Genomic DNA, 14,841 nt, shown 5'->3' with positions numbered 1-14,841 from the left:
TCCACAGATTTACCGCCCTCTGACTACAGTAATTTCTCCATAACTCTAAGTGGATGTCATTCAGTCCTGAAGTTGTGCCCTCTTGTCCCAGAATTCCCGACCATGGGAAATAACTTTGCTATATCTAATCTGTTCAGGTATTTTAACATTCAGAATGTTTCAATGAGATCCCCCCTCATCCTCCTGAACTCCAGGGAATACAGCCCAAGAGCTGCCAAATGTTCCTAATACGGTAACCCTTTCATTCCTGGAATAATTCTCGTGAATATTCTCTGAACCCTCTCCAATTTCAGTGTATCCTTTCGAAAATAAAGAGTATTGTGTGCAGTTTTGGGCTCCAAGTGTGGTCTCACGAGTGTCTTATAGAGTCTCAACATCACATCCCTGCTCTTATATTCTATACCTCTAGAAATGAATGCCAACATTCTATTTGCCTTCTTCACCACTGACTCAACCTGGAGGTTAATCTTTAGGGTATCCTGTACAAGGACTCCCAAGTCCCTTTGCATCTCTGCATTTTGAATTCTCTCCCCATCTAAATAATAGTCTGTCCGTTTATTTCTTTCACCAAAGTGAATGACCATACACTTTCCAACATTGTACTTCATTTGCCACTTCTTTGCCCATTCCCCTAAGCTATCTAAGTCTCTCGCAGGCTCTCTGTTTCCTCAACACTACCTGCGCCTCCACCTTTCTTTGTATCATCGGCAAATTTAGCCACAAATTCATTAATCCCTTAGTCCAAATTATGACATACATCATAAAAAGCAGTGGTCCCAACACCAACCCCTGTGGGAATTCCACTGATCACTGGCAACCGGCTAGAATAGGATCCCTTTATTTCCACTCTGTATTTTGCCAATGAGCCAATGATCCACCCATGCTCGTAACTCCCCTCTGTAATTCCATGAACTTTTATCTTGCTAAGCAGGCCTTCTGAAAATCCAAGTACACCACATCTACTGCATCTCCTTTGTCTACTCTGCTTGTAATTAGCTCAAAAAAATGCAGAGGTTTAGTCAGGCAGGATTTTCCTTTCAGGAAACCTTGCTGGCTTTGGCCTATCTTGTCATGTGCCTCCAGGTACTCTGTAATCTCATCCCTAACAATCGATTCCAACAACTTCCCAACCACTGATATCAGGCTAACAGGTCTATAGTTTCCTTTCTGCTGTCTCCTATCCTTCTTAAATAGCGGAGTAACATTTGCAATTTTCCAGTCATCTGCTACAATGCTAGAATCTATCGATTCTTGAAAGATTATTGTTAATGCCTCTGCATTCTCTCCAGCTACTTCCTTCAGAACCCCAGGGTGCATTCCATCAGGTCCGGGAGATTTATCCACCCTTAGACCATTAAGCTTCCTGTGCACCTTCTCAGTCATAATTTTCATTGCACATATCTCATGTCCCTGACCACTGTTGAACGTCTGGTATACTGCAGATGTCTTCCACTGTGAAGGCTGATGCAAAATATGCATTCAGTTCCTCTCATCTATGCGTCTCTCATTACAATATCTCCAGAGTCATTTTCTATTGGTTCTATTTCTACCGTCAGCTCTCTTTTACCCTTTGTATACTTAAAAAAGCTTTTAGTATCTTCTTTGATATTAGTCGCCAGCTTTCTTTTATAATTCATCTTTTTCCTTCCTAATGACCTACTTAGTTTCCTTCTGAAATTTTCCCAATCCTCTATCTTGCCTCTAGCTTTGGCTTCCTTGAATGCCCTCTCTTTTGCTTTTACTTGGGCTCTGACTTCACTTGATAGTGTTCTTCCATTTGAAAATTTCTTCTTATTTGGAGTATATCAGACTTGCACTTCCCTCATTTTTTGCAAAAACTCTTGCCATTGCTGCTCTGCTGTCCTTCCTGCTAGTGTCTCTTTCCAGTCAACCTTGGCCAGTTCTCCTCAAATGCCATTGTAATTTCCTTTATTCCACTGAAATACCGACACATTGGAATTTAGTTTCTCCTTCTCAAATTTCAAAGTGAACTCGATCCTATTGTGATCACTGGTTCCCGAAGAGTTCTTTAACCTTAAGTTCTCTTATCACTTCCAGATCTCCAGATCATTGCACAACACTCAATCCAGCACAGCCAATCCCCTAGTGGGCTCAACAACAAGCTGTTCTAAAAAGCCACTCCAGAAACATTTTACTAATTCTCTCTCTTGAGGTCCAGTACTGGCCTGGTTTTCCCAATCCACTTTCATATTAAAATCCCCAGTGATGATCATGACATGGCCCTTCTGATACACCGTTTCTATGCCCTGCTGTAATTTTTAATCCACATCCCAGCTGCTGCCATTAGGGTCCTTTTACCCTTGCCATTTCTTAACCCATAGAGACTGTGCACCTTCTGATTCTATGTCATTCCTTTCTAATGATTTAATATTTAATATACACAGGGCCACACCAGCCCCTTTCATGTAGATGGATCATTCAGATCTCTTTTGGGGCAACATTAACCTGTACAAATGGAGGGACAGTCCCTGATTTGTATGGAGATGGATATTTTTGCAGGGAGGTGTGCTGGTACTACTTGATGAGGTTTAAACTTGTGAGGGAAGGTGTTTGGATGGGATCCAGAATGACGTTGTGGCCAGCAGAGAGGCTGACTTCTATGTAGAAAATAGAACAGGCTAGTCCAGAGAGAGGAAGGAAAGGATGTGGGGTCAATTGGCTTAACTACATATATCATAGTGCAATGAGCCTTATCAATAAGCCAGATGATTTGAGAGCATGGAACAGCGCAAGGGATTTTGGTAGTGTTGCAATCATAGAAATGTTGTTTGGAGAAGGCAGGACTGCAACTCAGTGTTCTAAGATATACAACTTGCAGGCATTACAGGGGGTGGTGAACTGCTGATCAGGGAGAGCATTATGGCAGTATTCAGTGAGGATATTCAGATGGACTGAACCAATGAGGCTATATGGGTAGAACTTAGGAATAGAAAAAGAACAGTCACTTTGACAGCCCCTGGTTGGAAAGGTCAATTACAACAGGCCAGTGACCCTTTCCAATATACTGTTTGGGAAATTGTTGAAGATTCTGAAGGGTTCACTTGGAAAGGCAGCAAGTGATTAGGAGGAGTTGGCATAGTATATGGAGGAGTCCTTTCACAAATCTTTTGGAGCTTTTTGAGATGGTGCTAAAGAAAAGAGTGATTTAAAGGTTTTACACAGTTTTCTGGTGGTAAGCTAGTCCAGAAGGTTGAGGTATAAGGGATTGTGTTAGCAAATTAGATTTGAAGTTGGCTGTGTGATAGTAATGGATGGGTGTTTTTTTGAATGGAAGTCTGTTATATGTTATGGTGCTAGAATCTTTGTCATTTATAATATATAAATAACTTGGATGAGAATGGAGAGGGTTTGCTTCGCAAGCCTGCAGACAGTATAGAAACTGGTGGAGTCGTAAATAATGAAGCAGGATGTCTAATGATATGGCAGGGCACAAGTCAGCTGGAAGTTTGGACGGAAGGGAGGTAGATGGAATTTAATCCAGACAGATGTGAGTTACTGTACTTTAGGAGATTAAAATCTGATAGGACATACAGTATAGATTAAATGATAGAGACAATAATATGTATATAGGGAGATGTTCAGGTGCAAGATCATAGTTTCCTGAAAGTGGTGGCATGGTTGGATAGGATAGTGGAAAAGGCATTTGATATTTTTGCCTTTGTTTACTGGCGCATTCAGTACAAGTGTCGGGACGTCATGTTGCAGTTATTCAAAGGATTGGATAGACCATACTTAGAATATTTTGTACATCTCTGGTTGCCACACCATAGAAAGGATGTAGTAGACATAAAAAGAGTGTAGAAGAGGTTCTTCAGGGTCTTGTCTGGAATGAAGTGCTGTAGTCATCAGGAGAGATTGTTTGGGCTGAAGTTAATCTCACTGGGATATAGGAGGCTGAGCATTGACTTTATAGAATTTAATAAAATTATGCTGTGCATAGATGAGATAGATTGTCACAGTCTTTTTCCCTAAGCAGGGAAGCCGTGAACTAGAGGGCATGGATTTACAGTGAGAGTGCAGCTTAAGGGAGATCAAGGGGTAAGTATTCACACAGAGGGTTGTGAATATCTGGAAAGAGCTGCCAGAAGAGTCGCCATGGTAGCATAGTGGTTAGCATGATGCTATTACAGGTTGGGGCAATTTCAGCATTGTCTGTAAGGAGTCTGTATGTTCTCCCTGTGACCACATGGGTTTCCTCATGCAGTCCAAAGATGTACAAGTTAATAGGTTACTTGGTCAATTAAATTGTCTAGTGATTAGGCTAGTTTAAAATAGGTGTGTTGCTGGGTGTTGCGGTTCATTGTGCTGGAAGGGCCTGTTTTATACTGCATCTCTAAATAACTAAATAAATAAAAAAAATAAACAAGGTAGCAGAGTCAGATACAACTGCAGTGTATCTATACATAAAAGTTGTGTGAATAATTTCTTGCACAGGCTAAGTATTGGAATACAGGCCATGCAGTTAAATGAGACTTGTTGATAGGCCTCATGGTTGGCATGAGTGATATGGATGGAAAGGACCTATTTCTGTGCTACGTTTCTATTATTGTAATATTTCACCATCTTCATGATGAGCCATTTAAATTATTATTTTGACAAAGTGAATTTTTGATCTCTTAATTTTAGCTATCTATTGAGGAAGAATCTACATTTATGTAATGATATGTCAATATTTCCTTGTGTGGTCAAGTAATGTAGTTTCTCAATTGCTTCTAATTGTAGGTACCACACCTTATTTCTGTTTTGATGTTCAAATTGGGAAGGCCATTGGAACCAGCTTTGTGCCGTGCTATCCTTTATACTCTTCCTACTCTGGGCACTCACAAGGTTTGTAATAAGAAACATTATACTAAACATTATATTGAGAGATCACTTGGCTCCTTGAAGATTAGAAAATATGGTCTAGTTTTGAGAAGGATTCAAGTATAGTTGAAGATGAAATGAGGAAAAACTTTTTCATGTTTAGCATGTTCAAACATTAGTTCTGACTTTAAAGTAATCATAAGAAGTTATTGCTAAACTGATTTCTAATTCTTTTGCCTTCTGGTGTTAGGTTTGTGTTTCTCAGATAATTCATGCCCTACAAGTGATGTGGAAAACACCAAAACTTAAAGCCATATCACTACGCCTTATGACAAGTCTGTGGGAAAATCAGGTGAGATGGATTTTGCTGGTTTTGATTATGTGCAACTCACCAGACTAGAACTATGTATGTGGAGTTTCAATAGAATACATTGTGTATAGAATAACAAGGTGAATTTTAGTAAGTTTTGCTTTCAGAAAATGGAGAATATAAATGCATAATGATGTTTGTTGTTTAATAATTATAAAGTTAACATATTTCACCATATAATGTGACTGGTCAAATTGTTGAATGTTTTATGCTGGATTATTTGGATCTGTAGTTAGGTTACAGTTAATCACAGGGCTCTGTGCTTGGACCCCTGCTCTACTCATTTTATACTAAATACAGTTCCGATGCCATATGTAAGTTTGCTGACAGTACCACTTTTGGCTGAATTACAGGCGGTGATGAATCAGCCTATAAAAGGGAGATTGAATGGTGCCAAAACAACGACCTCTCACTAAATTTAAGCAGATCCATAGACCTGAATGTTAGCGACAGGAAAAAGAAGCCAAAGGTTCATGAGTCAGTCCTCATTAGGGGAATGGAGGCGGAGAGCATCAGTAGTTTTAAATATCTTGGCGTTAACATATCGGTAGATCTGTCGTAGGACCAGCACATGAGTGTCATCATAAAGAAGGCATGACAATACCTCTATTTTCTTAAAGTTTGGGTAGACTTGGCATGTCACCAATAACTTGCATATTGGACAGTAGTTGTATCATGGCCTGGTATGGCAATGCCAATGGCCAGGAACAGAAAAGAACGTGGAGACTATAGTGGTTCAGCACTGGCGAAGCTCTCCCCACCATTGGATGTATTTACATAGAGCGCTGCCACAGAAAAAGCAACATTCATCGTTAAAGACTCCACCAACCAGGCCATGCCTCTTCTTGCTCCTACCTTTGGACAGGAAGTACAGGTACCTTGGGTCTCTCACCTTCAGCTTCTGGAACAGTTATTACTCTACACACATCAGGCTCCTGAACCATCGTGGATAACTTCATTCACCACTACTCTGAGCTGATTCTACAACCTATTAGCTCACTTTCGAGAACACTTTACAACTCATGTTCTCAATATTATTTTTATTTGCAGAGTTTGTCTTCATGTTGGTGTTTATGTACAGTTTTTGTAAAATTCTACTGTATTTTTCCTGTTAGTGCTTGCAGTACAATTAATCTTAAGTTAGCATATGCTAATATGTGTACTGTAAAAATATACTTTGAACATGAGTTACTTCAAATGTGTCTTGTGCAAATAGTATGTTTTTATATTTTAAGCTTGGGCACATTATCTTAATGAATTTATACTCCTGCTTACCACATCCCATTCTGGTTAATTTCTTTGGCAAAGTATATAATTCTTGCTGAACCTCCTAATGTGGTAGCAAAGTGAGTGTCCAGCCATTCTTGCAGAATGAGTTCTTGTGAGCTGTAACATTGTTGCATTACTATGGAAAAATAAATGCATGATTGGTCTCCAAGAATCTAAAGGCATATTGTTAATTTAGATATTTTCTCCAACCATTCACAATGTACAATTTTTCTGTTTCTTCTGTCTGAATTATAATCTTTTTTCTTTGTAATTAAGTGCAGTTTTATAAATGTTTATTTTAAAACTATTATGCCATTTTTGATTATGCATAGTAATTGGCATCTTATTCTTAATTAGAAATACATATTTGTTTCATTCTTTTGCTAGGATCGTGTGTATCCAGAGCTACAAAAATATATGGCATTAGTCGATTTCCCATCCGTCTCATGCGGAAAAGAAGACCACTGGGAGCAATTAATAGCCAAAGCTGCATCAATCAGGGAGATTTGCAGAAAGAGGTGAGAATGGCACTTCAGCAAAATTCATGTTACATTCTACACATTGCATGCAAACTGATCTACATAAACCTGCAAAAGAATTTGGCAGAGTGTGAATGAATGAATGAATGCCAGATCTTAGCTTATGGGTGTGATTCTTCTTCTGTATATAACTCAGTTGTTCTTTGAACGCATTTATCATTTCGACATTAGTTTAAACTGTGATTTTGCTCAATATACTTAGCAATTTGCAGGAGAAAATTTAATTTCAACTTCTAACATTACTTGAGGCTTATTAATTTGGTACTCAAACAATTCATTTCTTTAACCACGGTTGAAGTAAAATAGTTTCCGATGCTTTTCAACCATTTCCAGCATGAACACAATAGGATAAATTACTACTTTGCATACAGAAAGTTTCTGAAGTTTAATGTCAGTATTCAGTCCCAAATAAAGTCACATTGCAATTCATAAGTCCTAAAGGACTGAGACATTGTGGGGCTATACCATTTTAGATTGTATTGCCCTGGGATCAGGTGTTCCTGCCTCTCAAACTACACAAGATTTAGATGGGAAAGCTTAGTCCATTATCTTTGATATTTTAACATTCTTTGACAGTTTCTTTTCATGTTTTTGCCCATTTTTGTTAGGTCTTACCAGCATGGAGCTGATATGTTGGCAGCGATCTTGAAGGTGCTAAATGAATGTACAAAATCAGACCAGGTTACACCTGCAGTGCTTGCACTCCAAGGGCTGCACGCATTGTGCCAAACTGAGGTGAGCTTGATTAGATTGGTTCAAAAAAGGGAAATAGTTGTTACAACTTTCAGCAACTTGTGTTTTATACTGAAAAGGTTTGGAAAGTAAATGTACTTTAGTATGAAATTTTGCTTTCACTTTGAAGCAATGCCTTACGAAAGCGAGCTTTAACTTTTATACTTGGGGTTGTTTTTTACTACATCAGACTAGTTGATTATGAGACAGCAGAGACTACATACTGGAATCTGGATCAACACACTAGATACAGGAGGAACTCAGTGGGTCAGGCAGCCTTTATGGAAGAGAATGGGCAGTTGATGTTTTGGGTTGAGACCCTTAATCTGGACTGAAAGACAGATAAGAAGACGAGCATAAGAAGATGGAGGAAAGTGCTGGAGCAAGGGTTAGCTGGTGACAAGTTGATCAATGTGATGTTTACACAGAGTGAATAGTGCCAAAATTTGAGAATGAAAATAAGAATATTTTCTATAGCATACTTCCACTTAAAATTTTTTATTTGTAAGGGTTGCTGGAAAAAAATAAAAAAACTGGGATTTACTTAAATCCTCTGTGAAGGGGCATGATATCCTTTCCTCATCTTAAAGTGTCTGTATTGACTCATTATCTTCCTTTTGTAATTTTGCACTTTATTTTCTGTTACTGCAGCAATCAGCACAGGTTGCTTAAGTTCATGTGCTATTTCTCTTGAATCAAGATGAATTGTGTGCAAGAACTAAATGCTGTCTTGGTTTTCAGATTTTCTGCATTTATCTTTGCTTGTAAAATATGACTTTTTGAAATATCCTTCCTTTCCTTCAGCCCACAAACTATTATGAATCATGCTACTACTGTTTTTTAAAAGCAACTCATAATAGCTTTTCTGTTTTTCATTGGAAATGTGGGTGGCAGTTAATAATCAAAATGATTCAACTACAAATTGAAAAAAAGATTTAACCCACTTTCCTGTAATGCAAGAAAATATGCAATATGCACAAAATTATATGTTGGTAGTTGTTGGGGAATGTTACTAGAACTAATGATAGGCTTTAAGTTTATTCAGCATCAGTTTAGCCTTCCAATAATGATGGCGTATTCCTGCAGCTTGGAAAAACCCAATCTACAAAAACGACTGCACAGACTGTGTGATGCCACTTTCAGAATCAGAATCAAGGTCACTGACCTGCATCGTGAAATTTGTTAACTTAACAAACTTAGCAGCAGTTCAATGCAATACAAAATATTAAAGAAAAATAAATAAGTAAGCCAATTACAGTATGTATATTGAATAGATGTAAAATTGCGCAAAAACAGAAATAATACATATTAAAAAGGCGAGATAGTATTCAGGGTTCAATGTCCATTTCAGAATCGGATGGTAGAGGGGAAGAAACTGTTCCTGAATTGCTGAGTGTGTACCTTTAGGCTTCTGTATCTCCTTCCTGATAGTAACAATGACAAAGGGGCATGCCCTGGGTGCTGGGGTCCTTAACAATGGACGCTGCCTTTCTGAGACACCACTCCTTGAAGATGTCTTGGGTACTTTAGTACCCAAGATGGAGCCGACTAAATTTACGACCCTCTGCAGCTTCTTGTGACCCATGTAGTATCTCCCCTCCCATACCAGACAGTAATGCAGCCTCTCAGAATGCTCTCCACAGTCCAACAATAGAGGTTTTGAGTGTATTTGTTGACATACAAAATCTGAACACTTTCTGAAGTTCATAAGAAATTGCATTAATAGAGCACAATTAAATGTAGTAAGCATTTGTTTAAGTTTATAGAAATGACATGCTCAAACTTAAAATGTAAAAAACTATAGTTTACACTGGACCCAAATGTTCCATGAAATTTGAACCATTGGTGCAATGCTTAGTGCTGCTGCTGCCCACCACCAGCAACCCAGATTGAATCCTGACCTTGTGCTATTTGTGTGGTGTTTGTAGGTTAGAGGTTTCAGGAGAGTTTCTTAAAACCATATGTAACTTTTCCAACTAGGGAAAGAGGCATGTAGACCTTGTATTGGGAAATGGGGCTGGCCTGGTGATCAGTGGGAAAGCGTTTTGGGAACAGTGATCACAACCCTCAAGTTTTAAGACAGTAAAATGGCAGATGGATTTTATTCCTAACTAGTTTGAAATGTACCTTGGGAGTCAGATGTAAAAAGAAGGTATTGAGAAAATGGCAGGATCCTTAGAAGCACTGATGGACTGAGGAATCCTGGAATGCAAGCCCATGGCTTCCTGAAAGTAGCATTACAAGTGGATAGGGTGGTAAAGAAGACATATGGCACACTTGCTGCTTTTATCGTCAGGGCAAGTTTGCTGTGTGTCAAGTCATGTTGCATTTGATTAATTCATTGGAATGGCTGCATTTGGAGTATTGCATGTAGTTCTGGCCTCCTGCATAGAGGAATAATGTGGTGGCTTTGGAGAGGGTGCATAACGGGTTCATAAGGACATTGCATGGATTAGCTATAAGCAGAGGAGGAACATACTTGGATCGCATTCTCTGTAGCACCAGAGCTGAGGAGCAACCAGATAGAAATGTATAAAATTATGAGAGGTATTATAGGGGCAAAGTTGATTGTATGTCCAACAGTCATGTTGTTATGTAAGATTCTGATAGCAGTGGGATAGATGATGTCCTTGAGCCTGGTGGAACATGCTTTCAGGTTTTTGTATCATCTGTGCAACAGGAGAGGGGAGAAGAGAGAATATCTGGTGGGATGGGATCTTTGATTATGCTGGTTGTTGCACTGAGGCATTAAGAAGTATAGACATAAAGGGAATCCATAAAGGGAAAGCTGATTCATGTTGAAATGGGACTTGAGGCATTTTGATAGGCATGTGAATAGACATGGGAAAGTGGGATGTAGACTACGTGCAGGCAATAGGATTATCTTAAAGTTACATTGTGGTTGGCAAGGGCCTGTTCTTGTGCGTAATACCTTCTTATTATGTAGGAAAGTATAAAAAATTACCGTCACACAAAATCTTATTCGAGTTAATTTCTGTTGAGGCTGATCCAAGCAGTCAAGCCTTAAAAGTCACTCAGAGTACTGGCTGCTCTTAGCAACTCTGTTGATTGTATAATATAGCAGGATTTGCTGAGAGTAAACGTATTCCCCATTCTTTCTCCTGATGGAAGGTTCCTAATTTGAAGCTACTGACTAACATCTGGACATGGTTATTTATTGGCATTCATGGTGTGTATACCAGTTTGATGCCTAGAGAATAATGGGACTCCTGGTATTCAGTGAATTCAAAATTGTGGCATAAATTAAGTATTTAGTCTTGTTTTGATTTTGTGTGTGGTTCTCTGAATCCCCTTTCAGCACACAAATAGAGTGAATGAATTTCAAATTCGTATGCTAACTTTTCCCAGTACTGTCAGATGGAGTATTAATTCAAAATGAAACACCACTCCTTTGACTTTGAAACTTTTCCCATGCCTATATTTCTTTGAGTATCCCACACACAGTTAAACCTCCCAAGACTCACCACTAAACTTTTTTATTTGTTGTCTTATGTTTTTTCTCATCATTCCTTTAATCTGTTAATTTTCCCCAGTGTCATGCTCATCTCATTGATTACTGGTGCACTTAGCATTACTGTGTTCTTTCAAGTTCATCTTTCTTAGGAAATTTTTAAGGGAAAATCTGGTTGCTAGAGAAAAAAAGGAATTGAAGGTGGATCCAGGAAATTTGAAGCAATTAGAAGAGAACCATAGAAGTTAAATAATGAATTTCTGGAGAGCAAATATCCTATTGGGAATCCTTTCTGTTCTTTAGGTGGTTGACATTCGTTCCACGTGGTATGCTCTGTCTTCGAAGCTCAGCTGTGACACACGTCCTCTGGTTGTCAAAGCCCTAAATGAAATGTTTGCTCTGGTTCCTTCATTAAATGTTAAATCCACAGAATATGAGGTAAGTAGCATCAGCCAATGGCTTGATAGGGGAAAATACAAATATAACTCAAAGATAAACCCATGGCGAGAGAATGCTTAAAAAGGACCAAAGAATGAGAAGTTCTTTATTTCATGAATTTTGATCTTCCAAGCCAATGCATGTTATCATGTGTGGGTGCTATCATGGAGACATTGTGGTTTGCCAGATGATTTGCATCTGGACATACTGCACTCCAAACTTTGAAAATGATCACATCAGAAAGAGACAGCACACCCATACTCAATTTTGGTAAGAGAGTTGATTGGACCACACTGCTAAAATTGTTCCACACCAATCTCTGTGAAACTAAATAAAGATTAAAATGAAGCATTGATTTCTAATTTTAGATAAAATATTTCGAGAAGAATCTGAAATGGAAAGCAGGATAGATGTTTCATGCAGGATGGAAAATGAAAGTCACTGCTGAAGACTTAATTGATTTGCACATTATACATATTTTGGGGAATGAGGTAAAGATCATCTTTGCCCAGGTCCATTATCATGCAGGGTGTTACAAGGTACCCAGATGACTTGAGTTTCATACAGCACTTCTGCTTGTGGAATCCTCTCCTGGGCAGTATCGATATGAGGACATCTTTCCCCAGAGACTTAATTTTAAACATGATGCCAGTTATCATTGTTTCTCCAGAATGGCAGCAGAGTTTTGCTTTATCCAATAATACAGTGATTAATTCCTTGTGTATTGTTACTCAGCTTTGAGGATTTGCCAAAGTGCTGCTGCCTGCCTGTATCTAAAAGGTTCTTGTTATTGTGAATTTGATTTGAAATGCCTTTTGTTGGTTTGTTGAAAACTTAACCAATGTCTGATGTATTTGGACTGCCTGGGGATTATATTTCTAGATTATATTAATTTATGAGTTTTGAGTTTTTTTTCTTATTTTCTCTGCAGAAATTTAGAGAGCAAGTTGTCAGCATGTTGTGGAGTCACACCCAGAATAAGGTACTAATGTTCAAGTAACCTTTATCCATGTAAACACATGCAATGCACTTTCTTGCTTTAGCTATAACAGTGGTAAAATTTAGTCAGAATGTACTGAGTTTTTAATGCTTTTTGACTCATTGAGATGCTCTTAACCTAAATTTTCAATCTGTTGTTCATAGTACTCACCCAGTGTTAATGCACATTATCTGCCATCACTTTCTTTATTACAGGATTCCATGGGTATAACTGTTTATGAATAAACCACAGATCCACCTGATGCCAAATAACATGATAATTTTGTTGCAGAGGAGATCTGAAGATATATTCCTTAGTTAGTTGTCTAGGCCTCCAAATTACCTGTCCAGCAACAACCACCACTCTGTTGTACCTTCTGGTGTCCTAATGTATTTTGTGCAAGTTTTATAAATATATTTTAAACTAGCTTCATCAGCAAGAAGGAAGTCTTGACTTAATTTTTATGTTGTAATTGTGCTTTCATAGAGAATTGTTGTTTTATAAATGGTCCATAAGAAGGAATTACTTTGTTTCTTTGCAGGACTCAATCATAGCCAGCTCTGCATACAAAGCTCTTTCAGTTTTCAGTCCTGAGGAGTACACAATTCTTCACTTGCCGGAAGAGGTAATGGTTCCACCAAGCTTTTACTTTCATTGGATTTTTGTGTCTCCCTTTTCATATATATCATGTATTGTTTAGATAGAAGAAATAATAATTTATTGCACACATGTATTATCTTTGGTTGTGAAATCATCAGAGCTGATACTTTTGTCAGTTTTTTCTGCAGGAATTATGACTGCACTTCATGGCCAGCGCCCATAATATAAAATTGGCCTAATGAAGCTTAAATTGATGTTATGCTGCTATATTAAGGTAGTTTCTGTGAATAAATTTTTAAAAATAATAACTGTAGCATTGTGGGGCATTTCTTACATTTGATGATCAAATCATTGAATCCATAATTTGAGATAAAATTGGCCTTCAGTGGTTAAAGGAAGAATGGGCCAATATTACATCTGTTAGCGACAAATTGTAACTGAACATTAACAAAACAAATCGGAAAGCCCTAAAAAATTGTAAGTGATGGAAGGTACAGTATATACATTTTTGGGATGTGCATGGTTATAGTAACTGAGTTATTGGCATGAGATGAGGTGCTGCAGCCTGGGTAAGTACTTGGAAGAATAAGAAACTGACGAAAGTGACAAATGGTAAACAGTAAGCTATAGCAGATCTGACATCAGTCATGGAGAGGGACACAGAGCAACTAATTCAGGTCAATGAATGGCCTTCAGGGTTATGCAGAAATTGTTTGTTGGTTTACTAGCGGTCTCCTCAGCCTAGTATTTGTGGTGGTTTTGTACTGTGAGAAGGGAAGCATTACCTCAAAGCTTGCTTATGATGTAGAAGTTGCATGTATTTGGTAAACTGAGAACCGATAAAACATGAATATGTTAGTGAACTGAGCTTGCAGCTGGTGCACTTTAATTTTGCTTTTCACGAGGGACCTTAGTGTGAGGGAAAAATAGGGAAGAGACTATATGCTGACTCTCAAGCATGGATTATAGGAGTGCCAACATTTTTTGTAATTCCTGTGAATGTGGTTAAGAGGTTAGTATAATTTATAATTTATATTTATAATTAACAATTATAATTGCATGCTTAAATTAGTAACTGTGAATATGTCTAAAATTGGTTAGGTCATACAGAGAAATAGGAACAATTCTGGTAATTCCATAATTGAAAGCATGTTAAAGGGCTTATTATATATACTCACCAGGATGATGCCAACAACAGAAAACCCATTTTATGAAAAGTTAGGCTGACATTTTCTGTTTATATTGAAAGCAAAAGATTTAAATTGTTGAATCATATTTGGCAAATAATTTCAGCAGTGATGGGCTTATCACTAAAAAATCTTAAGGGATAGCACATATAATTTTAAAGGTGTATTTTTTATTCGGAGATTGTAATTAATGAAGTACAGATTTTTTTTGACAATCTGTCAAAGAGAATTGTTGAGGGTACTAAATTTGATGTACTGTATTTGATTTTTACATAAAAGCCCAAAAGACCAATCAGAAAAGTGAAAACCAGTGGGATCAAAGGTGAAAAGGCAAGTTGGATTCACAATTGGCTTAGTGATGAAGCAGAAAGTAATGGTGGAAGGAGTTTTTGCACCTAGAACACAGCTTCCCAACCTTTTTTATGCCATGG

At 38.0% G+C, this 14,841-nt stretch overlaps 1 protein-coding gene across 12 annotated transcripts in view; it reads left to right on the top strand.

Moving 5' to 3' along the window:
* The window catches only part of focad (focadhesin), a 223,520-nt gene that overhangs the window by 106,345 nt on the left and 102,334 nt on the right, over positions 1-14,841 (top strand). For all 12 annotated transcript variants that reach the window (XM_059970009.1, XM_059970007.1, XM_059970005.1 and 9 more), the window contains 7 exons: positions 4,744-4,848; positions 5,075-5,176; positions 6,851-6,981; positions 7,611-7,737; positions 11,510-11,644; positions 12,576-12,626; positions 13,165-13,248. In XM_059970009.1, the coding sequence (XP_059825992.1) occupies positions 4,744-4,848; positions 5,075-5,176; positions 6,851-6,981; positions 7,611-7,737; positions 11,510-11,644; positions 12,576-12,626; positions 13,165-13,248 (735 nt within the window). The remainder of the gene's footprint in view (positions 1-4,743; positions 4,849-5,074; positions 5,177-6,850; positions 6,982-7,610; positions 7,738-11,509; positions 11,645-12,575; positions 12,627-13,164; positions 13,249-14,841) is intronic.

Source organism: Hypanus sabinus, chromosome 5 (assembly GCF_030144855.1).
Source record: "Hypanus sabinus isolate sHypSab1 chromosome 5, sHypSab1.hap1, whole genome shotgun sequence".
Taxonomy (NCBI): domain Eukaryota; kingdom Metazoa; phylum Chordata; class Chondrichthyes; order Myliobatiformes; family Dasyatidae; genus Hypanus; species Hypanus sabinus.
This window is presented reverse-complemented; position numbering and strand designations above follow the sequence as displayed.